This window comes from Rhizomucor pusillus (genome assembly GCF_041956525.1).
Source record: "Rhizomucor pusillus strain CBS 183.67 unplaced genomic scaffold VTP01scaffold_11, whole genome shotgun sequence".
NCBI classification, from domain to species: Eukaryota; Fungi; Mucoromycota; class Mucoromycetes; order Mucorales; family Lichtheimiaceae; genus Rhizomucor; species Rhizomucor pusillus.
Genome location: NW_027192153.1, coordinates 255599 through 280445, shown reverse-complemented (window position 1 = coordinate 280445; position 24847 = coordinate 255599). Strand labels below are relative to the sequence as shown.

Here is a 24847-nt window from a genome sequence, read left to right as displayed (position 1 = left end):
CCTTGCGCATTTAACCCAAAGTTACGGTAGAGAAGCAAATGACCCAGGCAGACGATCTCTATTTCATACACGCTCTTGCCAGGTTTCCTTTGATGTTGTCAGAGCCACAATAAAATTTCCGCAAATTCCATGGTTGAATAGACATCTAGAAGCTTAAAGAATGCTGCGTGAGAACTTGTAACCCCACAGTCTAGACCGTGCACGTTGTTTTTTCATCGCTGAATGTTGATCTAAGCTACATCAATTTCATCGATTGACATGATACGATTGCGAACCAATGGTGGATCATAATCCAAGGCAGGTACTACCTCAGTGACGTTGCGTTTGAAAAGAAAGCTCAGATGATAGACAGAGTTCAGCTTCTAGCAAAGAGCAGCAGCATGCACGCGAGCTTAAGTTTACCCGGCCAAGCAGGCGCGACAGCCCCATCAAGTGGAACATGGAGGTCCAAATACTTTATTAGCAGAAACTCGTCATGCGATTTGCCAATTAATGCCGTCCATTTTTCATAAGGGAAAAGTGGAAAGGAGCAAAGGATGATTAAAGTTTTCCCTGGAAAATGGGTTGGCATGTTCCACGCGGGGATAACCGGGAAGGATCCTTTACCGTAACTAGCAAAAAATGAGTCAGGTGTTCGGCCACGAACGAAGTTGCCTCGATGCTGCAGCCACGTGCATGTAGAGTTTCGGCCCAGTTATGCACACGCCGCCGGGTGGCAAAACAAACACGGCAAATAAAGGAGAGGCAAGGGTCCGTGACAAGTGTAAGAATAGAACACAGTCGCGTGAGCAACTGCATGCAGCGAGACGTAAGGAGAAAGGCTTGTATAGCATCATCTGGCATGAAGGGTTTAAGGGTACACACACCGTCTTCTGTACAGAAGGATGGCAGATATCCAGACTTCTGTGAAGAAGCTGGTTTGTTCTGCTGAGCATAGGATTCCGTCGCACAGAGCGCTCGCTTGGAGATAGAGTGAGAGGGGAGTGTCAGAATATGATGTCAATTCGGTACAACCCTTTCGCGCGCGTTCGGTCAAAAAACTCTCTTTTTGGAACAAAGCGAACTGACGAGCCTAGTATAGAAAGTCGAACCTGCAATTAAAAAAAGAACGCGTTACACAGTACCTGAAAAATCGCGCAAGGAGAGAGATCAGGACTCGAATTAACCTTGGCCGTTCAGCGCCTACCCAAGGAGAATGTTTTGAAGCAACAGTAAATTCATTTCACAGCTAAAATAACGCAAGAGCCACGTTTTCGGCGCACCAGCCTCCCTCATGCTTTTCTAAACCTTCCCTGGTTGCAGTTTGTGCAACCATAGCCCAGTCCAAATGACCTGTGGATTTGAAAGCCAGCGGTTCTACATTCGACCTGTAGTATTTAAACAAGGTCGATGCAACTTGCTTGCCAAACAATTGCTTGCGTCCTGCACAGTCTTCTCACGTCCTCTTCTTCCTTTTCTGTTCCAATCTCTTTATCCTTGAAAGAACGCATCTCTGCATTCTTCCCCTACGTTAACTATCTGTAAATCCTCTTGCACTGTCTTTGTCTTTATCGTGAATGTCTTTGAACACTGATGCTTACCTCTATGAAGCCCTTTTGTCCGATTCGTTTGTAAACGTCTCTACTCAACCTGCTATCAATGGACAAGGGTGCCTTTATGAAAACGATGTTACCTCCACCTGCTCCTTGATGGAACACTCAAACCCTTTCCCTGCCTCTGCTCCCATCCCTATCCCATGCGCATCCTCTAGCAACAACCATTACGATCTTAACAACAACGCTCATCAATTGTCTGTCACCTCTCCTTATTCTGCCCTTCTTTCACCCGCTTCATCCATGAACGATCTTTGCTACAGCCCCCTTCGATCTGATATGGGTATGTACCAGGCATTATTCTTGCTTAATTGATTTTATCACATAGCTGAACCTTGTTTTATCCGTAGATTTCCTGTCTGTCCAGCCATCCTCATTCTCTCCATCATCCTTTGAATCCACTTTCTCTTGTGGTATGAGCTCATCCTTCCAACAACTGGATCCGCTCGTTAAAGTCGAAGATCAAGCGAGTCTCTGTCAAGAAGATCTCTTCTTTCCCGCGATGCAGACAGCCGACGTTGAGCTGTCGTCGCCGTATTACGGTGATGTGCCAAGCTTGAATCTGACAGCAATGAACGGGGAACCTGTGGCAAACTATCCCCACGAGCCATCTTCGGTTGTGTCACCTTGCCGAGCGCCAAGCATGGCAGCCCCGCCGTCACCTGCTACTTCTCAGGGCATGAATTTTCTCGGCAACAGTGATGGAGGAGATTGGTTGCTTGTACCCTCGTTTGTTATGGAAACCCCTAGCCAACAGCATCAACAGCAGCGGCAGCAGGAGCAGGAACAGCAGGAACAGCAAGAACAGCAACAGCAGAAGCAGAGACCCAAGCGTCGCTCGAATGGCCCGCGTATCCATCGCTGCCCACACTGTTCGCACACAAGCAACCGCGCAAACAACATGAAAGAACATATCCTCACTCATGACCCTCACCGTCCAAAGAACTTTGCCTGTCCAAAGTGCGGCAAACTCTTTGCTCGCAAGCACGATATGAAACGCCATGCACGGTCACCTCATCCGCTCTGATCCACCTGTTCCAATTTTTGTTCTCCTCCTTTTTCGTTCTCTTCTTTTTTTATCTTTGTAAATTAGACTGACTATTGTACATTTGCTTCCTTCATATACACTTTTCACATCTCCACACTCACACACACACGCTCACACTTTTCAACCTTATCTTCTTTTCTTTGTCTGTATTTCTTCTTCCTTCCTTTATATCTTCTTTCCATCTCGTATATAATCTTATCCCATGTTGCAAATACAATCAAATAGAGCACCATCGTCCTTTTTCTATATGATACAATACTTATCTTGCGCCAGTTGATGATATTGTTGGTTGATCCAGCTTGGCCGCCAAAATTGAGAACACTTAATTAATTACATGTCATATGAAGAGTTTAAAGGGTAATTACCGTTGATAAATACTGTATCTGCTTGACATCTTTGGATACAAATTAGGAAATCCTTGCTTGTTATAGACCCTTTTTTACAAGTGCTTTAGCGGTCGCTACGCTCCCTGCACTTGGGTCATTGCGGTCGTTCCCCGTAACTGAAACGTTTCAGTGAAATCCGCAATAAATGATAACCTCGCCCCTACAAACACAATACCGTCGAATTGCGGTTTATGAAGATCAAGCGAGTAGCACTGAAAATATTCCTCAAACCTCGAATTCATCCCGAATTATTGAACCTAGCACGCGAAAAGATACAACGCTTTGTGCAACTTCCTTTGCTGCTCGATATCATCCAAACTCACCCAAACTCGCCAAACTCGCTACCGCCCAAGCTCCGACCTCCATTGAAGTTCTTCCTTGGTCGGTAACCCTTGATGGCGAGAGATGCGGTGACGAATGCTGGTAGTAGTCCAACGTGCCGTTTAGACCAACTGAGTTTGCAATGAAGTGCCTGTGAGGATCTGAGATGGCGCGTTTAGGTGTCATCAGTGATTAGAGACGAGGGGGTTGAGGATTCCCAGCAACTCGTCACGTCTGTACTCTGCCACTTGTGCGTTTCCAAGCAACTAGGACGCTTGCTCAATGAAATGAGAAAAATTCAGAGGCTAGAGCCTGGTAGCTACTGCTATATACAGGCGATGAATCATTACTTGATCTTATTTGATCATTGATGCAAAAGTCCTAACTTCAGCTATCTTTACAGTTTTATATACACATTGCATACAGTTTCCTTTCCTTTGATCTCTTTATTAGCACCCTGTCCAATGTATTCAGCAGCACTGATAAAATATCGATAGCGGGTCATTTACGTGCGCGACGAGCTTGACTGTCATATCTTCTGGGTTGTAAAGTGAGATTTGCCATGGTATGCTGCGAGCCATCTATCAGCTTCTGGGACGCAAGACAATGGGATGCCGCAGCTTTGTCTTACGCGCACTCGCCACATTACATCACAATCCCTGGTACTCCAGGAAACTAACAATGTCGGCGTTTAGCTAAGGTTTATTACATAAACTTAGGGGTGCATGTTCAGGAACACGTTAGATGCTGAGCACTTGATTTGGCTGCCTTCAGATTGATGTTGGAAATATGATGTGAACGACGATGTATCAAAATTCTACGTTAGAAAGCACATATCGCCTTTGCAAATATAAGAAGACATTAGACCTTTTGGTATTATAGTTTTGATTGAACACCATGACATATTAAAACTAAAATTGTGGTAAAGAGAAAAGACATACGAGCTAGATCTGGGCCTTTTTTGAATTATTTGGTCTTGTTCTTCCATGCTTGGTAAGCTACTTCGCATTTTTGCACCAACTTTTCGGCAGTATCAGGATCATATTCGGGAACTGGTATAGCTTCAACGTATGAAGTGCCCCAGCGGCTGGTTAGTGAAGTGTAGCGGCAAAATATATTGAGCATATTGAGAGGCTGGAGCGCAACGTAGACATCTGCAATCGCTCCTCGGTACCCAGTGATGTTTTGCGATGTTACACCGGCGAAACGGAACTACGATTGCATGGATGAATAAACCGATGTTACGACTAGCAGTGGATGACATACCAGATAGTGAATAAGAGTGCGAAGTTTGATGATCCACAGCGGTAAGTTTCCAATGCAGCTAGCTACTACGCCGGGAGAGGTGGTGTATGATGAAATGTGTTGCTTGTGTTCTTGGTATCGATCGTTGGTAGCGATAGCGACTAGATCGCACGCCCATTTTGAAGATTCATAGGGAAGTAAGCTATTGAGGGCGCATTAATATACTGGCATCTTTCAAGATCGACCCTTGTACGATATTACCTTTTGATACCCTGCCAATCATCGATGTTAAAACAGGCTTTCTCTGCTGTGATGGAGCTGGTCCAGATAACTCGGCCGTCGCCTGATGCGTCCAAGAGACTTTCAAGTTCACGTGCCTGCAACAACGAATTAGTGCGGGAACACAGACTATCCTGTGTGGAACATACCATAATGTAATGTCCAAAGACGTTCGCTGCAAATACGCTTCCAATGCCATCTTCGTTTATTTCCCCAGTAGCTTGCAGAGTAACATCCGACCTTTCCATGAGTCCTACTGGATCCTTGAGGAAGAGCCAAAAAACGTCTTTCCATCGGATCCCCAGTGCGCTCAATATGCCGGCATTGCAAAAGAGGAAATTGATATACTGGTACCTAAGTTACAGACAGGTCAGGTGGCCGCAAAAAATCATATACTTCTATCCCTTGGTTTTTTACTTTTCAAGAATGGCTTGGCAAAAGGTAAACACGGACTCGACTCGAGAAATGTCGACAAGTTCAATGTCAATGTCGGCGAAAGGCAATTCTTGCAGAATCTGCTCTCTGGCTCGGCTTGCCCTGGCGTGATTGCGGCAGGCCATTACAATGGTGATCTCTTGACCGAATGCCTCTAATAATCGTTGCATGATGCCATAGCCGACACCAGCATTTGCACCCGTGATGATGGCGATCTTGCGATTTTGCTTTTCAGTCATCGGAGGTACTGTAAAAAGCGAGGCGTTTGTTGGAAACAATTGTTGGCCCCGGAACCGCTTTTTAACCTGCAGCAAGTTTCCCGCTGCGGGAAGCAAGCTTCTAACAAGAAAATGCCGAGTGCATCGCATATTCAAGAGCAATTGCGAGCTCTTTTCATAAACAGGTGGTTATCAAGTCTTTAACAACAGTGGGCAGGACAAGAATAGAATAAAGAGAAAACATCTGTCAAAATTGTTTTAATGTGGGGTATAAGTTTGGAATCTTCAAATTATAAGAGTAAGGATTCAATTGCCATGATATGCTGTGATTTTTGAATTCTGCGTGAGGCCGAGCCGATGACCAACACTTGTGGATGCTGTTAGCTCACGTTACAAGGATATCAAAGGGCGATTGTCAACGATGTAACCGTACGTTACCTTCTTCGTGGACCTGAGCTGGCTTTTCATTAAGTTTCGACTGACGACAGACGCATTTTTGATGCACACTGTGCTTTAAACGCTGTTCCCTGCATCGATCACATTGACTGATTGGCCGACCTTTCCGTCGGATAGGCAGCAACGGCCGATCACGGTGACTACACAGAGATGACCGATGACCCTTACATCCGTGAATTCACTGCAGCCTACAGTATATCTATCTGCTCTTATAAATACTTTACCCTTATACATGCTTAAAGCATTGCGCCATTGCGGTCGGTTAGCTATGCTTCATCAAATAAGAGCTACAGTACGATTTTCGAACATACTGGCGCAAGCATATTTCACATTATTGATGATGATCATGGTTAGAAATTAAAAAGATGTAAATTAGGAAATCTGGAAGAGGAGTGAAGAAGAAAACGGGATCAGTATAAAGGGAAAAGAAAGAGAGAAAAAAAAAGGCGCGTCATTTTTTTCACCTTGTCTGCTACGCGCCATATAGAGAGAGTATTTGGATCCTGACAATCTTGAATCCCCTCAAAAATGCGCACGTATTGATGTGAGCAAGTTTTGCCCCTCCTGCGCAACCTGGGCATGACGATGATTCGTGCTACATTGGAAAAGAGCGACTTTCGCGGTTGGATGATTAGGCTGCCACACATTACCTGCCCAAAAAGGCTGTGCATGATGCTTCAGATCACCACTTCTTACGAGGGTCGCAGGTATAAGCATCTAGAACAATTCAGATGTGCCAAGGAAAGTCATCCATATCACTGACAGCAGCGCAGCCGTTTCTCTGAACAATGTTTGGATGGGCCTGAAACATCTCCAAATATTATTTTTCGTTGCCATGATATCCAGAGTCAATTTAATATCCCTTTCCATGGTAAATCACTTTGGTCTATTTCCGTAGATCATGTGGTAATTAAGATTAGCTTAGAGCTCCAGTTGCTTTTGACTGCCCGTATTATATACGTGATATCTCATTCACTTCAAAGAATTTAGATACTAATATTACTATAGGTTTGTATTGATACGGCTGCTACTACTGTAAGATACATATATCTTGTTTAAGGCACAATTAATCCAGGCCCAACCTTGTCAACATTTTCAACGTGTGTGACTACGGGCTCCTTCTTGTCTGTTGTCAGAATATCATTGACAGTTTCGACAATGTTCTCGGATTGCAAGTTAACGTCGAGTTGTTGAACTTGGTCCGTTTTCGCAGTAACCGGTTCTGCTGGTTTAGTTGCATCCTTTGAGAGCTGCTCGGCAGCCTCTGCGACGGCGTATGCTGCAAAATTGACAAAAACTTCGTCGTATTGGCTGAGCATTACCTTGTCCTTCTTCTTTACGATCTCACGAATAAGGAACCAGTCATGTGCATATTTTTCCCTGCAGACGCGAACTTTGGTCCAGCCATCCGCTTTCACTGTGTCGACAAGCTGCAGAATATCGTCGCGCATGACTTCCTTGTCACCGACGAACACTAGCGCATTTCTGGGTGCAAAGCGGTTGTAGCCGTGGTTGATACTGCTGAGTCGCAAGATAGGAAGATCGTCCGGGTTGACGTGTGGATAGTTCAAAAACTCTTTAAAGACTAATTTCGCTAAATGTTGGCTGACCATGTCGTTCTTCTCAAACTGCTCCCAGGACGATGAATTTGTTTCGGGTGTGACAAGGGGTGATGACAGAACCATGCCAGCCGGTAAATGGACTTTGTGGTTGGAGCGCGGAGCTTCCGGATCATCAATGATTCCAGGAGCATATGTACGGATCAAAGTCTCAAGTGTAAGAGCAGAGCCAGCACTGTCGCTGGACATGATAACTTTCCATCCTGGGACGTGGAGGTCCTCAGTCAAATGTCTGTATGCATTGACAACGTCGTAGACCGGTTCTGGATATTTGTGCTTCGGTGCTAGGCCTGTGCGAATTTCACGAGATGAGTACAGACAATAAATTAGTGCCCAGAGAGTTTTCTTATCGCAGAAAATATCAATATTGCTTTACCATAATCGACAGACATCATCACAGCATCTAAACCGTGCTTCAGTTTAAGGATTGTGATCCAGTTAACGAAAGCAGACATGTACATTGTCGAGTTTCCTACACGAAAACCGCCACCTAGAATACACGATATCGTTCCATTAATGAAATGTACGATAAAAACCCGTATTTCTTTATGTACCATGCACTTCAAAGATGACGACATCAGCTTTTCGTAGTCGACGGATGGCCTGGGCATCGCTGTCGCAGTTGATATTGGGAGCAATGAGTGAACCTTTCCAGAAGGAGTTGTCGATCTTTTTAATCCAAGCCTTTTGTGCCTCGTTCGGCTTGGTCATTTCTCCAATGAATGCATTTGCAGCAGGTTGTGGCAAGACAAGTCCGGTGCGCAGGGTCTGCAGCACAATCGCCGCTGGTGACTTTTTCATGGCTGATCGAATGTTATCCATGGTGATCGATAAAAGTAAAGGAAAGGAGAAAAGAAGCGCAGTTATTTGATTCAAATTCCTCCATTGTAAAATCGATGGCAACGAAAACCTCACTAATACGCTTTGCACCGAGCATATGTAATTGGGTTTGTGCAACCATATCGGTCTTTGCCTGTTTCAGCTTGATTTCCACTTGAGAATTTCATGTCTTCCTTCACACAAGTGAGCCGCCGATACACAGAGTAACTCTAAATGGCTGCTGCACGAAACTTTCTCGACGGGAAAAGGAAAGTCCAGCTCAGAGCAGTAATGTTGATCACGCACAAGCCAAATTTACATATGCTGTGGACTATCTTCACACGATATCACGATGGAGATACTTTGAAAGAGCTGTTGGTAAGGTTTTCTCTACAATATGAAAGTCTATTATTCTAAGGTTGATTTAATTGCTCTTTTCCAGCTGGAGGGATGTCATGTTCGATGTAGATATCATAACAATACAGTGTTTTTAAAAAGTGATGTCACGGGCATAGAAAATCAATGTTGTTCTTTCAAAAATACCTGTCACATTTATAACGAGCGCGAACCAAGAAGCTAGATTTTAGGTGTCGTATTCTCTCAAACATCGATTCATGCGAGCGCCGGTCTAAATAAACCGGAAATTCGACGGCATCGTGCTTGCAGAAGCGAAGTGGATGCAAAACCGCCGGAGAATGGAGGTTTATGAGGGCCAAGCGAATCGAGCAAATGTTCATTTACTATTTTGCTTTGCACCTTCTACTCGAATCTGCTGGAAACATCTACGTCCCTCAAGACGAAGCGAAGCAAGTCTAGCTGCACGCTAGTCGTTTGCCGTATATTAGCTTATCATGTGCATCAAGCTTCATTGTATGTTTGTCTTTACATATGGTCTTTAAAGTAATCGATGCATGTTTGCAAAGCACGTCCATTCAATATGCACACCGGAAGATATCACCAGTACCCCTCTTTTGCTTGCATCCTCGAAGTAAAAAACGGCCAATGCATGCGCTGAATAGCAGACCTCTCTTTAGACAATTCTGGTATAAGGAACAACTAGTCGCATTTATAATTAATAATGGGTACTATTCAGAAGTGACCATAATGGACATTCTTTAAAGGTATTTATCCTGTCCAATAAAAAGCAGCTATGGCCCACTGCAGCCAATGAGCAGCTTCTCTGGCATCTGAAAAATATTGATATGCATGCTGTGAAGGTCAATGCGTATAGCCCTCCTCGCACAATCTACCTTCAAAGTTTGTTAATCAGTACCAGCCCCATTTTTGAAATACCTCTCGCATTCCCATATCTTGCTATAAACGCTCGAGTTTCAGTTGCACTTCGCTTTCTGCGCTCTGCTGGAGTCTACAAGACCCTGGGAACTGCTCTTGGAAAACGCCATTCTGCATTCCATCTAAGACTTACCAAGCAATGGACCGTTGGTTTCACCTCTACGTAATTTACCAGAAGGTTACTTTTATCAAAACTTCTCCTCAGCTTATGATATTCACTGAGAAATAATTTCCAACGAGGCGAACTCGCCGGATGAACTTGTCGCTGCATATCTCCAATACCTTAAGGGATCTTCATTTATTCTCGATGACGATATCAAGATGGGCTGCTTTGGATCACTAACATAACAGATTTCGAATTCGCCAAAATCTTTCAGCTTCTTGTACTTCTTGCACATTTTCTTCGGTATATTCGACGTAGAAAAACGTGCAGAGCGCCTGATTTCTTGTGATATTCATTGAAATTGTTGCCGTGAGAGCCCCTCGCTGGCTGCCACAATGTTGACATGCTCCCAGCTCCTTGTTTTGAGAATGTAAATATTGGGTGGAATGCACGGATAAGGTTTATCACCAGCGCGTTGTGACAGGATTTTAGATTATTTTTCTTGCGAAAGAATGAGTGTGTTTGAATCCACTCAGTAACTATACGGTACTGGAAGTACAATTTGATTAGGTTAAGCGAATATGGATCAATGTTCTGAATTTGAAGTAATGTTCTATTCAATAAGGTGTATAATTTCAGCCTCACTTGATTTCATTGTCTTGTTACCTTATTTCTGATTATCAAATCTAGCGCTATCTGTCGGAACCCAGGTGGTTGTTTCTTCACATCTGCGAGCTGACAGGCTCTGGGCACTACCCGCTTTCCGGAGACGGGCAGTTTGCGTGATGGTCTGATGAAGAGCGTACAACGTTAATCCATGCTCAAGTATGGATGCTGCGATTAATAGCTTGATAATGCGCCGTCGCTCCAACCTCGCCATGAAAATGCAGTTTGCATACATCGCACACTGGGACGTGGATAAATTGTTGGCTGCCGTTCTTATCAAGCGATGCGTGGTCTATATGTCTGGATACAGCTGGTGGCCAATGAAGATACTGTAGGTAAGTTGTCTGCCCACAAGTAATGCAGGTCCTTGCTTGTATTGTGTTCATCAACGGCAGTGACTGTATGACCTCCGCTTCCAAATGCTTGATATTTGATGAAGCAAGTCGCGTATCCATGGGCGAAACGCCTCCCTTTCTGGTGCTGCTGAAACATTTGCTTTGCCTATGGCAAATAATAAACGTTTCTCGTTTTCTTCTCGTTGTGTCTGCAAGATTTTAGTCACAGAAGTTTTCTTTAAAGTTATTAAGCGATGTATTTAACGGGGTCTCATTGTAAGACTTATGAAAACCTGCGGTGATTGAAAAAAGATGATATGCTTTGAATGTGCAACCTTCCTTTCTCTACCTTGTCCTCAGTCGTTCATTCATCATGTCTGATGCAAAGTACTTTCAAAGAGGTATACAGTATATTTACGATATGAACACTACTACAGAGCACCTTATTCCTTTATCTAAGGCAAGATACAGGAGCTCCGTGCGGAATTAAACTCGGAAAAGCGCGATCCAAAGCATCAGCGCAAGAAGACAGTGATGAAGAAAATCGTCGCCAACATGACAATGGGAAACGACATGTCGCCACTTTTTCCCGATATTTTGAACGTCATGAATGTTCCTATCCTCGAAATTAAAAAAATGGTGTACCTGTATCTGATTAACTATGCCAGAAGCAAACCGGACATGGCAATGATGGCATTAACTACGTTCATCAAGGTATTTTGCTAGGCCGCAAGTTGAAAGCATACGGAAGACTTAGACTAATTTGGATGGCAGGATGTTGAAGATCCCAACCCTTTGATACGAGCACTCGCTATTCGAACAATGGGTTACATCCAAGTGGAGAAGATCGTAGATTGCCTTGTGGATCCTTTGAGACATGCTTTGCGCGACAAAGATCCTTACGTTCGTAAGACGGCGGCTATATGCGTTGCTAAACTTTACATGTACGACAATGTTGTTGTGGAAAGCGAAAACTTTATCGATATGCTCAGAGATTTATTGACGGATCCTAATCCGACGGTACGACAGCATTTTGGGTATACGAGAACGTGCATCCTTATATTAGACTTTAGGTCGTTGCCAACGCTGTAGTGGCATTAACGGAAATTTCTGAAAGATCGCATAACGTCCAGCTCAAACTGAACCAGTCCATTGCAAGCAAGTTGGCAGCAGCGCTAAACGAATGCTCAGAGTGAGTTTTGCATCATTGAGGAATATAGTACAAAGAAACAGAAATTAACGGGCCAGCATGTTAGATGGGGACAGACATATATCTTGGAAGCATTGATGTATTATGTTCCGCAGGAGCCAGGAGATGCAGAAATGCTTGCCGAACGGATAGCACCTCGATTGCAACATGCCAATTCTGCTGTAGTATTGACATGCGTGAAGGTGATCATGTATCTAATGAATTATATGCGAAATGAATCCGACATTTCCACATTCTGTCGAAAGCTGAGTCCTCCCCTAGGTATGCACGATTCCTTCGGCTGACATATACCTATTACTGAAATTTTTCTTGATAGTCACTTTGCTGTCATCCGGCCCAGAAGTACAATACGTGGCGTTGCGCAACATTCTACTTGTTATTCAACGCAGACCCGAGGTTCTGAAGAATGACATGAAAGTATTCTTTTGCAAATACAACGACCCAATCTACGTCAAACTGGCCAAGTTAGAAATCATATTCAGATTAGCCAATCCTCAGAACGTAGATCAAGTGTTGGGAGAATTGAAAGAGTAAGTATTCATTGATGTTAATGAATATATTCGAGAAACTCACAGTTTATTCAAAGATATGCAGCAGAGGTGGACGTGGACTTTGTTCGAAAAGCAGTTCGTTCAATCGGCCGACTCGCAGTGAAAATTGAAATGGCCGCTGAACGCTGTATTTCTGCATTGCTTGAACTTATCCAGACCAAGGTCAACTACGTAGTGCAAGAAGCCATCGTCGTTATTAAGGTAGCTTACAAAACTGGGGAGTTGTCACAAGGTGGAACATGTAGACTTATTCCTTGCGTACAGGATATCTTCCGCAAATATCCAAACCGATACGAAAGCATCATTGCGACCCTGTGTGAAAATCTGGATAACCTTGATGAACCTGAAGCAAAGGCTGCAATGATTTGGATTATTGGGCAATATGCCGACCGAATCGAGAATTCTGATGTTCTATTAGAGGACTTTTTATATACCTTTTTGGAGGAGCCTGTTGAAGTCCAGCTTGCGTTGCTTACTGCAACCGTTAAGCTATTCATCAAGAGACCGACTGCTGGACAAGACCTGGTGCCAAAGGTCCTTAAGTGGGCAACAGAAGAAGTGGATAATCCAGACTTGCGAGACAGAGGTTATATCTATTGGAGACTTTTATCGACGGATCCAACCGCAGCCAAGGCAAGTCGATCGTACATATCTATGTTATGTAGCTGTCTTTCCTAACGTGATCTCCAGGCTATCGTCCTTTCTGAAAAGCCGCCAATTTCCACAGAAAGTGATAACATGGACACTGCATTCCTAGATGAACTTTTGCTGCATATTTCAAGTCTTGCATCCATTTATCATAAGAGTCCCACTACATTTATTCATCGATACAAACCACGCTTCTTAATGCCTTCTCCAGTTCTACAGAGACCGCAATCCAACAACCGACCACTCACTCCTAGTCAACAGCCTCAGCCCCCGCCAACGCAGCAAGCCGTTGCTGTTCCGACCAATTTCGCTGTACCAAACGATCTCGGCTATGACAGCTTGGCTGCAAACAGGTAAGCATTGTATTCAAAGCAATCTGTATATGTTACTTATGTAATATGTAAGGCATTCGTTCAATGCCATCAACGGTATGCAAAGCGCTAACCCGTACGCCACCGATGTGGTAAACCAGCAAGACGTGCGTCCCGCTCAACAAGCTCCTGGTGGAGTGGATCTATTGCTAGACCTTTAATTATCAATCAATATTTGTATACCATTTCACAGCAGGATAAATACTGTGTTCTTAACAGAAATTTGCATTTGACATGGAAATATTGAAAGCACTATTATTATTACTTTATCTACATTACATATTTGAAATGCATTGCATAGCGATTTTCTCTCTCTCCCTCGTATAATCAGTCATTGATACCAAGTTAGTATTATTAAGGATGATATTAAGCAGCCGAAGAAGAGACCATCAGAAATGCATGGCTCGGTTTTATTGGACAGAGGATATTCGAGTCTTCTGTAATGCAACGGAGTTGCATCAGACCGAACGTGATTTGAGTTCTGCCGAAGATTCTCCCTTTTTCGAACAACAGTAAACATAACTAAATGCCTGCTTTTGGAGGAGCACCCTCATGTCCACGATGTCACAAAGGTATTGACTCTTGTCATGAATTCCACACCGCGAAGGCGACTAACAACGGTGCCTTGTTGAACAGCTGTTTACATGGCCGAGCAGGTGCGAGATCGTCTTGGGCTTTTCAAAGTGAATGACACTGACAAAAGAAAATAGACAACCGGTCCTGGGGGCGCCTGGCACCGTGCCTGTCTCACTTGTAAAGTAAGGCGACCCAAAGACTTAAAAGTAAGGCATTGCTAAGCTCTGTATCTGCAGGAATGCAACAAACGGCTCGACTCGACGACACTGACCGAAAGACAAGGCGAGGTAAATGGATAAAGAGCTTTACCTCCGCATGAATTTAGTCTGATAGTTGTTAAATGGATAGGCTTACTGTAAAATATGCTACAATCGCAAATGGGGTCCCAAGGGTTATGGATTCGGTATGTTTGCCAAGAAACACGAGACTTTGCGCGCCAGATCCATTTCTTGCTAAAACATCATTGTTGCAGCATCCGGTGCAGCTTTTCTAAACACAGAAAATAAGATGCCAAACGAGATCTTACGAGAGCAACAACTCGACCGTTCGCCTCCTACTCCAGCAGCAGCAGCAGCAACAGCAACGTCGACATCTCCTTCTCCTCCCGCTCCTCCTACGCTGCCGGCTCGACCGCAACAGCCATCCTCGTCACCAGCATTACCACCACGCAAACCAGAAGAACCAATGACATCGTTCTGGTCGTCCAAGCCTGCAATACCACCAAAGCCAGCGACGACAACGCCTGCTTCAAAGCCGGCGTACCTTAACACTAGTTACGTGCCCAAAAAGGTCAACATCCAGGTACAAAATGACACATGTACAAAGTGCGGCAAAGCTGTATATGCCGCAGAAATGGCAATGGGAGCTGGCAACAAGTACCACAAATTTTGCTTAAAATGCAGTCAGTGCGGAAAGCTTCTCAATTCTACAAACATGGTGGACAAGGATTTCGACTTGTATTGCCGTGGTTGCTATGCACAGTCATTCGGTCCCAAGGTACAAATCAGAATTACTGCTAGCAATGATATAACCATATCTAATGTACATTTTTACACTTTTTACAGGGTTTTGGATATGGCAACCTTTTGACACCGCAAGGAGCCACCCGATAAATAAAGCGCTGTATATTTCTACCGTTTCTAGAATCGTGGTATTGAGAAGAGGAAGGAACATCACAGAGACTTTAGAATTCCGCTTGCGATGATCTCGTCCCAGCCATCCACTTGATAGACATGCTTTTCTGCCCTCTTCGAAGGTATTCCCTTAGTGACATTGTAGTTGAATTCATCCTGTAACTGTTGAATAAGTCCAGTGTTGTTGCCAATAATTACTCCAACATCCGCTTGCACTTTGAGTGATCGTGTCAGCCACATTCCAAGATGAGTTTTCAAGCTATCAACCTTACCAAGAGTTAGTACATCGCCTGAGGAATCGCCAATGTAAACTGTAGGTCTTTTTTCGGGATAGTGTTGCAGTATTTTTGAAACTTGTCGTTTTTTATCGACAGCTGTAAGTAACTCTGCTGTGATCTCACCCGTAGTCAATCCGCGATCATCCAACACCAGATCGTTGCAGTATATTTGTTTGCGAGACAAGTTTAACGGCGCGAGAGCACCAAGGATCCAATCCTTTGACCAGTTCACAGATACAATAGCGAGGTCATGTGCCTCTTTCAAACCCTCCAAGACATTCGGCTGCAGAAAATTAGGGCCCATTTGCTTGCCCTTTTCGAAAATTTGCTCGCGTGTCAAATTCTGGAAAACATGCTTTTCGTTGATGCGATCCAGGGATGCTTTCTCGACGGGACGGAAGGCATCGATCCGCTGCTCAAACGTCAGGTTATGCGGCAAAGTCGCCTCGCGCTTGTTGTAGTCGTCCATGTATGCGTCGACAAAGTACGACCATGGTAATGAGCTGTTGTGCTGGTCCAGACCGAACTGACCGAGCAGCGAAGTTGTATCGACCTTGGTGATTGTCTGATCAAAGTCGACAAGGACGATGGGACGCAGCGCCATTTTAAAGGCGAGTGCGGCTGCTAACAAACGCATCCGTGCGGGGCGAGAAAAAGGTGAGGGTAGGTACACGATCCGAGCAGCCTCCGAATAGGCGCGCACTGAGCCTCATCTGAAAGTTAAGTCAGCTCGGTGGTGGTGGCGTCGAGGTTGACAAATCAAGGGATTAAGCAATGCAGTGAATTACTAAGCACCCGCGATAAGAACGTGTTTCGAGTCATAATGTAACAAGGCAAATCGCCTATCCTCCATGGATATTTTTGTCGTGACTGGTTATCTGATGGAATGATCAAGACTGCTCATTATCATTATTCGTGTGCGTCATACCAGTAGCACGGCGGCGTTGCCGAATTATGTGCGGAAGAGAATTGGGCAATGGATGGGTGCGGGGTCACCGCCGAGCTATTGCTGCTGCGACATGCAAACTGTTTGGGCCTGGTACACGCAACCCTTCTTTCCTTTTTTATCCGAAACATACTCTTGACAACAAGTCCCTTCCTCTATCTTTCCCGCTCATGGATCACGCCGGCCATTCTGACCCCCGCGCCGACGACGCCATGCACGATGCTAAGCGGAAACGCTTGGCCCAAGCTTGCGACGTTTGCCGCAGGAAGAAGGTCCGTGCTTTTCAGCCTCAGGAGCCTTGCTGTCAGCATTCGATTGACAGTTTTCTGATCTATAGGTGAAATGCGACGGAGGCAGACCAAGCTGTGCCAATTGCCTCAAAGCGAATCGTCAATGCACCTACAACCCAAACGTCAAAAAGCGCGGTCCAAGACAAGGATATATTGAAATGCTTGAGAAAAGACTAGATAAAATGGAAAGGATGCTCATTCAAACTGCTGCTGAAAAGACGCTTTCTTCTCCTGCGCCCTACAGCCCCGATAGTCAACTGGAGCGACCGCAGCAGCAGCAAAAGCAGCAGCAACAGCAGCAGCAACAGCAACAGCAGCAGCAGCTGCAACAATCGCCTATCAGTCAAACTACGTCGACAATGGCGTCTGCGCAGTCATACACTTCAAGTAGCAGCATGCCATCCAGTTCGTCATCTTTCATATCCTCCAAAATGACAGACGATATGAGTCCATTGCCGCCTCTAGAGATCCAATTACACTTGCTCCAACTATTTTTCAAGCATATATACAGTTACGCTCCGTTGTTCGATCGCTGTAATATGCTCCAAGATGTGAGCAATCGACAAGTACCAGATTTCGTGCTCCTCGCCCTTATGGCTGTTACTGCAAGATATTCTAACAGACAAGATATACGTACCGATCCTCCTTGGTACTCTGGAGAGAAATACGCATCAAAGGCTAGAGAGATGCTACTTCAAGTCATTGATACACCTAGCCTAGCCAATATCCAAGGATTAGTACTATTAGCCCTTCATGAGTTTGGATGTGCTCGAGGACCAAGGTAAAGTGTCGATCTGAAAGCCTGAGATTAGAATAAGCACAAGCTCACAGTCATCGCAACAGAACGTGGATGTATATTGGCATGGCAGCACGGTAAGCGTGGAATCTTCGCCTCATCTCAAATCACTTGACTAATTTAATTAGGATGGTTTTGGAGCTAGGGATTCACCGCGATCCACTATTTGAGGACGAACCTGTTAAACCTATACCATTACAGCAATGGGTGGAACAGGAGGTTCAACGTAGAACATTTTGGGTCGTGTTTACATTGGACAAGTAAGAAGGCTGTCTTCTGGGAGCAAATTGGGTGGATATTTGGTATTTATGTCGGTTGATAGATTTTTGAGCGCTTCAACCGCAAGACCGCCAATATTACACGAAGAAGATTGCGACTTATTTTATCCTTCTGAAGATACCGGTGCGATAGTAGATCGATTCTATACAGAAACTCTGGATGGTAGCCGGATGGCCATAATGAAGCATGAAAAAACACAGCAAGGACCTATGGTCTCTGTAACAATACAAGCTCGCAACGAAGATACATTGCACACACCCCTTAGCAGCTATGCTGTAATGTGCCAGGGGATTGCAATTATGGGACGAGTGACTATCTTTATCAATCGTGGAAACCGAAAACCAAAATCTGCAACTGCATATCAGCCAGATTCCGTTTGTGCAAAGCTGGATCGAGAAATCGATGCATGGCAAGAAAATTTACCGAATCATCTGAAGGATACACCATCAAACTTTGAAACTTTCAAGTCGGCACAGGGTGACACGGCCCAGTTTTTGGGTCAACGTTTTCTTCTGGTGAGTAGTCTACATGAATAAGAGAAGAAATGAATAATACTAAAATTCTGATAGATTCATATGCTTTCGAGCACGCTCAGCGCTCTTCTGCATCGTCCATCACTTGCTATTGCCGATGCTTGGGCAGAGAGCGAACAAGGGATTGACCCGCAACAGAAAGCTTTAATCGACGCCAGCGCTCAGAAATGCTTGAGAGCCGTTGATAAGGTCACCGAAACAGTGTCGTACATAAAGAACGATATTTCGCTTATACCACCCTTCTCAACCTATCTTACATACACAGTGGCAACTGTGGCGATCAACAATGCCTACTTTGCCAAACCTGCAGAAGCACAAAAAGCTAGATACGCATTATCTGAACATTTTGCAATGTTACAAGCTATGCGCCCATACTGGGCTATGGCGGACAAACTCTACTTCATGATTCGTGATCTTTATGCTATGCATGGCAACATGTTCCGCAGACAGAGTCGACTTCCTCCAGGAAAGGAGCAGCAGCAGCAACAACAACCGAAAAGCAGTTTGACTCCTCCGTCATCAGCCGGTTCGACAACTACGCTTCAAGATGCGTCCTGGCTTGCAGGAACTACACCTATGCAAACATCCAATTACGTCTTGACTGATTTATCAGGACAGAGGATTGAGCCTTCGCAGTCTTCATGCATGAATCGAAATGTGCCTTTAGCCGACTTGTCTCTGTCAACGTGCGACGGTGTGTCCTGTACAGATTGGAACATTGGTGATAACGCTGCAAATCTGGCAGCTACTATGCAATCTCTCACACGTCTTCAGCCTAACAGCCAGTTAAACAATGGTTTTAACCCACCTGGTAGTCAAGCTGCTTCGATGCAGGATACTCAGCGATGGGACTATGCGTATTCCACAAGCAATATGCAACCACCATCGGCGTAGCCATCTTAAACCATTCCATTTTACGCTTTTTCTCACTTTACATTTGTCTCTGTTATATGTTGTATATTTACATTTTTGTCCAATTTAAAAGATTATTTCATCTGCAACGCTCTGTAACTTTCAATAATTATTATCTATTCCAGCGGATCAATTGACCAAAGATTCACACATTGTATGCTTGCAGTCGATTGGAGACTTGGAATTGTCGAATGCACAAATCGAATTTGGGAATCTGCGAACGAGAGAGAATCTCAGCCAAGTCCTGCCAAAAGAGGTGCTTCACCTTCCTTCCCTTTACATTTCCAAAACTCAAATCCACAACTGCCATGGCAGATATCTTACCAACAGAAAAGAAGCAGCTTCGAGCATGCATGATCTGCTCTTTAATACAGGTATGATTCTGCGACTGGAACGACGATCAATGTCAATCTTTACACTTTGCGATTGTAGACAGCTTCGCAGTTCCGTACCAATGGTTGCGCCAACTGCGAGAGCATCTTGAGATTACGGTCATTTCCAGAGCGAGTGAACGAATGCACTTCGTCCAAGTTTGAAGGGTAAAGATTGTTGACGGTGCAACCGAACGCTGTGGATAACTGATAAATCGATGTTACAGGATGGTGGCAATGATGCAGCCAAACGAAAGCTGGGTGGCACGGTGGCAACGGATAGGTATGATATCTTTAAATTGTTTGGCAATTTGGAGCTTTACTGACATGTTCGTGGCATGATCCAGAAACGTACCAAAAAGGCATCTATGCAATACGCGTGTATGGACAGATACCAGAAGAGATAGAAGATGAACTGGAAAGAAGAGGACATAAATATAGGCCACGAGATGGTAGCGTTAAAGATTAGCATCATGGTTATCATCATTTGTGATCATCAACAGCATCGTTTTGTATAAAATGTATACACACAATTGTTTCAATGACGTTTTGGCGGGGTTTTGCCGACTACGTGCATTGCCAACTTTCCATTGCGAGTGGACCTCCGCCCCGAGAGAAGGTCTGTTTCCCTTTCCACTGAAATCCGGGAATGAGTTTTGCACCAAATAGCCCTGCACCTCTGGAAGACCAGAACAGACTTCTCGATGAAGTCCTCAATGTGGTCAAAGTCCAGGCTCATCAAATGAAGAAATGCTTGGTAACACGCCTGATTATGTCTGCTCAGCTCTGACTCTGGGCGCGAAAAATAACTGATGTACGCTTAGGACAACAATCGACTCATGGACGGTCTGAAACACTGCTCAAACATGCTTGCCGAGCTACGAACTTCTGCGCTGACCCCCAAGAACTACTACGAACTGTGTATGTGGAAGGCCAAGAAATATATATAGAGATACCCGCCGCCGCCATGTTCCTGACCCGCTCGATAGATATGGCTATTTTCGATGCTCTTCGACACTTGACTATTTATCTGACGGAAGCCCATCAATCTGGTCGTCACCATTTGGCGGATCTGTATGAATTAGTGCAGTATGCAGGCAACATTGTGCCACGTCTGTATTTGATGATTACCGTCGGTGCTGCGTATATGAGCATGCCCGATGCTCCTGTGCGTGAGATTATGAGAGATATGATGGAAATGTCGCGTGGTGTACAGCACCCTGTTAGAGGTCTCTTTCTTCGCCACTACCTTTCTGGTCTAACTCGAGACTACTTGCCAGAAGGCGACAGCAAAGGGTATGCGTCTAACTAGTCGTTGTTATTGTTCGTCCAAGAGATCTAACATAAAAATAATAGACCGGAAGGAAATGTGCAAGAATCCATTCAGTTTGTTCTTACCAATTTTACCGAGATGAACAAACTCTGGGTCCGTTTGCAGCATCAAGGTCACTCTCGTGACCGCGAAAAGAGAGAAGCCGAACGCCGAGAATTGCGTATTCTCGTTGGTACCAACCTTGTGCGTTTGAGCCAGCTGGAAGGCGTTGATCTTGCAACATATCAGACGGTAATAAGTTATGAACTGAAGTATGAATGTTCACAAAATTGAATGTATATATTCTACTATCTTGCAGCATATTCTTCCGGGAATTCTGGACCAGGTTGTGAGCTGCCGAGATGTCATTGCTCAAGAATACTTGATGGAAGTCATTATCCAGGTAAAGACATAGAATAAGCCAATGGGTCATACGACTTTTCACTGACAGTGGGTATAACAATACACTGTAGGTATTCCCAGATGAATTCCATCTTCGCACTCTTCAGCCTTTCTTGTCTGCTACCGCGCAGCTCCACCCAAAAGTCAACGTCAAATCCATCATCATTGCCTTGATCGATCGCTTGGCCGCCTATGCCGCGCGAGAAGCAGATACCGAGACGCCAGAGGAAGAAAAGCGACGACAGGAAGAAGCTGTGCGCCGCGCAGCTGCCGAGAAGAAGAAGCAAGCAGCCGGCGACGAACCAGAGCAGCAAGAAGAAACTGCCGTGAAGGAGGAGGAAGAACAAGAAGAAGCAAAGGCTGAGGTCAACGGAGAAGCAGAGAATGAGAACGTAACTGAAGAAGGACAAGAGGACAAAGAGCAAGAGACCGAACCTTCTGCTGAACAGCCCAAGGAGGCAGAATCTAGGAACGAAAAGGACGTTCTTCAGGAAGAGTCGGTCAAGAAAGTACGTGGTATTCCTGAGGACGTTGAATTGTTTGCAGTTTTCTGGACACAAATAGTTGAATTAGTCAAGGTAATTTGGAAAGTTTGTATATGAAAAGAAGAAATGTCTTTGCTTATTGACTGTTTGAATAGGCACGCCCAGATCTCTCTATACAAGACTTGACAGCGTTGCTTGTATCTCTTGTCAATCTGTCACTTTCTTGCTATCCTGAGAAGCTAGACTATGTTGACAAAATCCTCGCGTATGCAAAGGAAAAGATGGTGGAATATGCCGATTCACCCGACCTTCACTCCAAGGCAACGGAAGCCAGCTTATTATCTCTTCTCCTTGCTCCTATCCAGCACTATGCCTCTGTGCTCACCCTGTTGGTCCTAGAAAATTACCAGCCTCTACTTGCTCTCCAGCCATTCAACACTAGACGAGCTGTTGCACACGCGGTAGTATCCAGCGTTTTGAAAAACGAGACCATTATCGGTGCGCCGGAGGACGTCCACGGTGTTTTCGAGCTATGCGATGTGCTTTTGCGTGATCAAAAGGATGCCCCAGTTGCGACAACCACCTCTGCATCTCCCATGTACGGCCGTGGACGTAAACCGGAGTTCACAAGTATCGAAGATGAAGAGTTTATTGAGGAACAGGGATGGATCGCCAAGATGATCCATTTGCTGCGCTCCGAAAACGAAGATACCCAATTCTTGGTATGTTCTAAACATCAATGGCTAAATTACATACCTGTTCCTAAAACAATGGACAGTTGCTATCAACTGCCCGGAAACAACTGGGCGAAGGTGGTGACCGCATTAGATACACGTTCCCGCCACTGGTTGTTTCAGCTGTCAAGCTAGCACGACGATACAAGGCACAAACGGAGAAGGACGAGATATGGGAGAAGAAAACGTCGACTCTTTTCAGATTCATTCATCAAGTTATTTCGCTCTTGCAACACAAATGCGAATGCGCTGATCTTTGTCTTCGCCTGTTTTTGATGGCTGGCCAGAGTGCAGACGAGGGCGGATTTGAAGAGATTGCATACGAATTCTTTGTGGAAGCTTTCACTATCTACGAAGATGCAATTTCAGAATCTAGAGCACAGTTCCAGGCTATTACGTGCATTATCGGTGCTCTTCAGCAGACTCGTGTGTTCTCGCCCGACAACTACGACACACTTATTACCAAGGCTGCGCTTCACGGAGCCAAGCTGCTAAAGAAACCAGACCAGTGCCGAGCCGTATACCTTTCCTCCCACTTGTGGTGGATGACAGAGCGCTCAGAGAACGAAGATCCGGCTACGTTGTACAGAAATGGCAAGCGTGCCCTCGAGTGCTTACAGAAGGCACTCAAGATCGCTGACAGCTGCATGGACGCTGCAACCAACGTTGAATTATTTGTTGAGATTCTCAACCAGTATATCTATTACTTTGAGCGAGGCAACGAAGAGGTATGTGCCAAAATCAAGAGATGATAACGATTGAAAGTTACAGAAATTAATATCCGTGCAAATAGGTTACTTCCAAGTACCTGAATGGACTCATTGACTTGATCAACACCAACCTGAGCAACATGGACAGTCCCGACCAGCATCCACCTTCCTCAAACTCGTCGTCGTTGGTGGAACATCAAGGACACGTTGCAGAATATGTACATCGACACTTCCGCGCCACGCTCGCGCATTTGAAGCGAAGAAAGGAACTCGCTTCAAGTAACGCATGGGAAGGCGCAAAGTACGATGAAATCCAGTACTTGGATGGCAGTGACTAAAGATTTTTACTTGTAAAACACAACACACAATTCATACTATTACTCTTTTTCTCTTCTATCGTATAAGTAAAATTGTCTCACGCAACCTGAGATTTTTATTGCGTGCTCGTAGAGAGACAAATGATTGGTATAAACATCCACTATTACACACGTATGTTTTACTGAGCACTGATTGCCTTGAGATACTCTGCACGGTACTTGTTGTCGTCTGCCAAGGGACCTTGAAGAAAAGCTTTAAAATGAGAATACAAATCGTTTGATCTTAGCAGTTGGCACTCACGGTTGATGGGAGTCCAGACGGGCTCGTCCTTGAAGAGGCGCATGGCCTTGATGTAGTTCTTTGTGTCCGTTGTGAATCGGTGGTAAATGCCAGCAGGCAAGATAAGCATGTCTCCCTTCTCGACGTGGATGCGGACCCACACATCATCTTGGTCGCGCACATCAAAGAAACCTGAACCATCGAGCACGAATCGGATTTCTTCGTCTTCGTGCAAGTGTCTAGTTGGAATGTATCGGTTAAAGATATTGTTACTGGAGGAATGATCGTTGCATTGTTTTTCTTACTCGTCAAAGAACATCTTGACCTTGCTCTCGTACACTTCACCCATGGCTTCGGGAGATACCACAATCTGATAAAAGTTTTGGTCAGCTTCGTCGTAAGCCTTCCTCTTCCCATAATGAGGCTTGCCTGGTCGCGGTTCTTGTATTGGCGCTCGGCGGCCAACTGATCCAGACGATCGAGAGCGTCGTCGCCGTCGAATCGCCAGTACAGCACACCAATTCTCTTCAAATCCTCGACGGTCTTTTCAACGCCACTGTCGTGCAATTCTCGCTGATCGGCGTCGGTGAGGTCGTAAACGTAGGCTCGCATGTCGAGTGGGAGGAGTTGGGGGTTGATAAAAAGTTGGAAAGAGAGGGGAAAATGAATAACCCAGCAGCAGAACCCGCTCAGCTGAAGAACGGATGGACAATCCTTGCCAGCACCATCAGTAGTAGTATCACAAGGACCTTAAGCATTTATAGGTGGTGGCTGCGAAGCACTAAATGCAGCGCTCTCTCTCCCTCTCTCGATGCTCACAAAAATCTGACTTGGCTCAACGCCAATGTATCTGTAAAAGCGAGGAACGATTTGTATGTTAACAAGCAAATGTAATATC

General features: G+C 44.9%; 12 protein-coding genes across 12 annotated transcripts; 6 read left to right on the top strand and 6 right to left on the bottom strand.

Annotated features, from left to right (window-relative positions):
• Positions 1-1556: 1556 nt before the first annotated feature.
• VTP01DRAFT_1589 (uncharacterized protein) lies at positions 1557-2619 on the top strand (the record flags this gene model as incomplete). Its single annotated transcript, XM_069379955.1, has 2 exons — positions 1557-1875; positions 1943-2619. 2 exons carry the CDS (start codon positions 1557-1559, stop codon positions 2617-2619), a joined length of 996 nt encoding a protein of 331 aa, XP_069238013.1.
• A 104-nt stretch (positions 2620-2723) lies between these two features.
• Positions 2724-3928, bottom strand: VTP01DRAFT_1588 (uncharacterized protein; the record flags this gene model as incomplete). The annotated part of the gene is made up of 3 exons (XM_069379954.1): positions 2724-2961; positions 3350-3498; positions 3857-3928. 3 exons carry the CDS (start codon positions 3926-3928, stop codon positions 2724-2726), a joined length of 459 nt encoding a protein of 152 aa, XP_069238012.1.
• A 385-nt stretch (positions 3929-4313) lies between these two features.
• On the bottom strand, positions 4314-5545 carry VTP01DRAFT_1587 (uncharacterized protein; the record flags this gene model as incomplete). Its single annotated transcript, XM_069379953.1, has 5 exons — positions 4314-4559; positions 4614-4794; positions 4854-4969; positions 5021-5225; positions 5289-5545. 5 exons carry the CDS (start codon positions 5543-5545, stop codon positions 4314-4316), a joined length of 1005 nt encoding a protein of 334 aa, XP_069238011.1.
• A 285-nt stretch (positions 5546-5830) lies between these two features.
• VTP01DRAFT_1586 (uncharacterized protein) lies at positions 5831-6328 on the bottom strand (the record flags this gene model as incomplete). The annotated part of the gene is made up of 4 exons (XM_069379952.1): positions 5831-5901; positions 5963-6120; positions 6200-6215; positions 6292-6328. The coding sequence occupies 4 exons, from the start codon at positions 6326-6328 to the stop codon at positions 5831-5833; spliced, it is 282 nt and encodes a 93-aa protein (XP_069238010.1).
• A 707-nt stretch (positions 6329-7035) lies between these two features.
• VTP01DRAFT_1585 (uncharacterized protein) lies at positions 7036-8421 on the bottom strand (the record flags this gene model as incomplete). The annotated part of the gene is made up of 3 exons (XM_069379951.1): positions 7036-7889; positions 7976-8089; positions 8154-8421. 3 exons carry the CDS (start codon positions 8419-8421, stop codon positions 7036-7038), a joined length of 1236 nt encoding a protein of 411 aa, XP_069238009.1.
• A 2767-nt stretch (positions 8422-11188) lies between these two features.
• Positions 11189-13756, top strand: VTP01DRAFT_1584 (uncharacterized protein; the record flags this gene model as incomplete). Its single annotated transcript, XM_069379950.1, has 10 exons — positions 11189-11216; positions 11276-11529; positions 11590-11835; positions 11889-12007; positions 12072-12286; positions 12342-12555; positions 12612-12777; positions 12841-13209; positions 13267-13577; positions 13630-13756. 10 exons carry the CDS (start codon positions 11189-11191, stop codon positions 13754-13756), a joined length of 2049 nt encoding a protein of 682 aa, XP_069238008.1.
• A 365-nt stretch (positions 13757-14121) lies between these two features.
• On the top strand, positions 14122-15283 carry VTP01DRAFT_1583 (uncharacterized protein; the record flags this gene model as incomplete). Its single annotated transcript, XM_069379949.1, has 7 exons — positions 14122-14167; positions 14232-14251; positions 14306-14353; positions 14408-14458; positions 14520-14574; positions 14644-15167; positions 15236-15283. 7 exons carry the CDS (start codon positions 14122-14124, stop codon positions 15281-15283), a joined length of 792 nt encoding a protein of 263 aa, XP_069238007.1.
• Positions 15284-15343: 60 nt separating this feature from the next.
• On the bottom strand, positions 15344-16186 carry VTP01DRAFT_1582 (uncharacterized protein; the record flags this gene model as incomplete). The annotated part of the gene is made up of 2 exons (XM_069379948.1): positions 15344-15519; positions 15577-16186. The coding sequence occupies 2 exons, from the start codon at positions 16184-16186 to the stop codon at positions 15344-15346; spliced, it is 786 nt and encodes a 261-aa protein (XP_069238006.1).
• A 512-nt stretch (positions 16187-16698) lies between these two features.
• Positions 16699-19320, top strand: VTP01DRAFT_1581 (uncharacterized protein; the record flags this gene model as incomplete). The annotated part of the gene is made up of 6 exons (XM_069379947.1): positions 16699-16800; positions 16866-17599; positions 17662-17691; positions 17743-17874; positions 17937-18408; positions 18463-19320. The coding sequence occupies 6 exons, from the start codon at positions 16699-16701 to the stop codon at positions 19318-19320; spliced, it is 2328 nt and encodes a 775-aa protein (XP_069238005.1).
• A 326-nt stretch (positions 19321-19646) lies between these two features.
• VTP01DRAFT_1580 (uncharacterized protein) lies at positions 19647-20178 on the top strand (the record flags this gene model as incomplete). Its single annotated transcript, XM_069379946.1, has 4 exons — positions 19647-19712; positions 19771-19877; positions 19937-19992; positions 20057-20178. The coding sequence occupies 4 exons, from the start codon at positions 19647-19649 to the stop codon at positions 20176-20178; spliced, it is 351 nt and encodes a 116-aa protein (XP_069238004.1).
• Positions 20179-20358: 180 nt separating this feature from the next.
• VTP01DRAFT_1579 (uncharacterized protein) lies at positions 20359-23690 on the top strand (the record flags this gene model as incomplete). The annotated part of the gene is made up of 9 exons (XM_069379944.1): positions 20359-20466; positions 20534-20630; positions 20699-21005; positions 21066-21273; positions 21341-21424; positions 21495-22001; positions 22064-22630; positions 22687-23370; positions 23436-23690. The coding sequence occupies 9 exons, from the start codon at positions 20359-20361 to the stop codon at positions 23688-23690; spliced, it is 2817 nt and encodes a 938-aa protein (XP_069238003.1).
• A 158-nt stretch (positions 23691-23848) lies between these two features.
• Positions 23849-24561, bottom strand: VTP01DRAFT_1578 (uncharacterized protein; the record flags this gene model as incomplete). The annotated part of the gene is made up of 4 exons (XM_069379943.1): positions 23849-23910; positions 23971-24188; positions 24255-24319; positions 24379-24561. The coding sequence occupies 4 exons, from the start codon at positions 24559-24561 to the stop codon at positions 23849-23851; spliced, it is 528 nt and encodes a 175-aa protein (XP_069238002.1).
• Between the last annotated feature and the right edge of the window lie 286 nt (positions 24562-24847).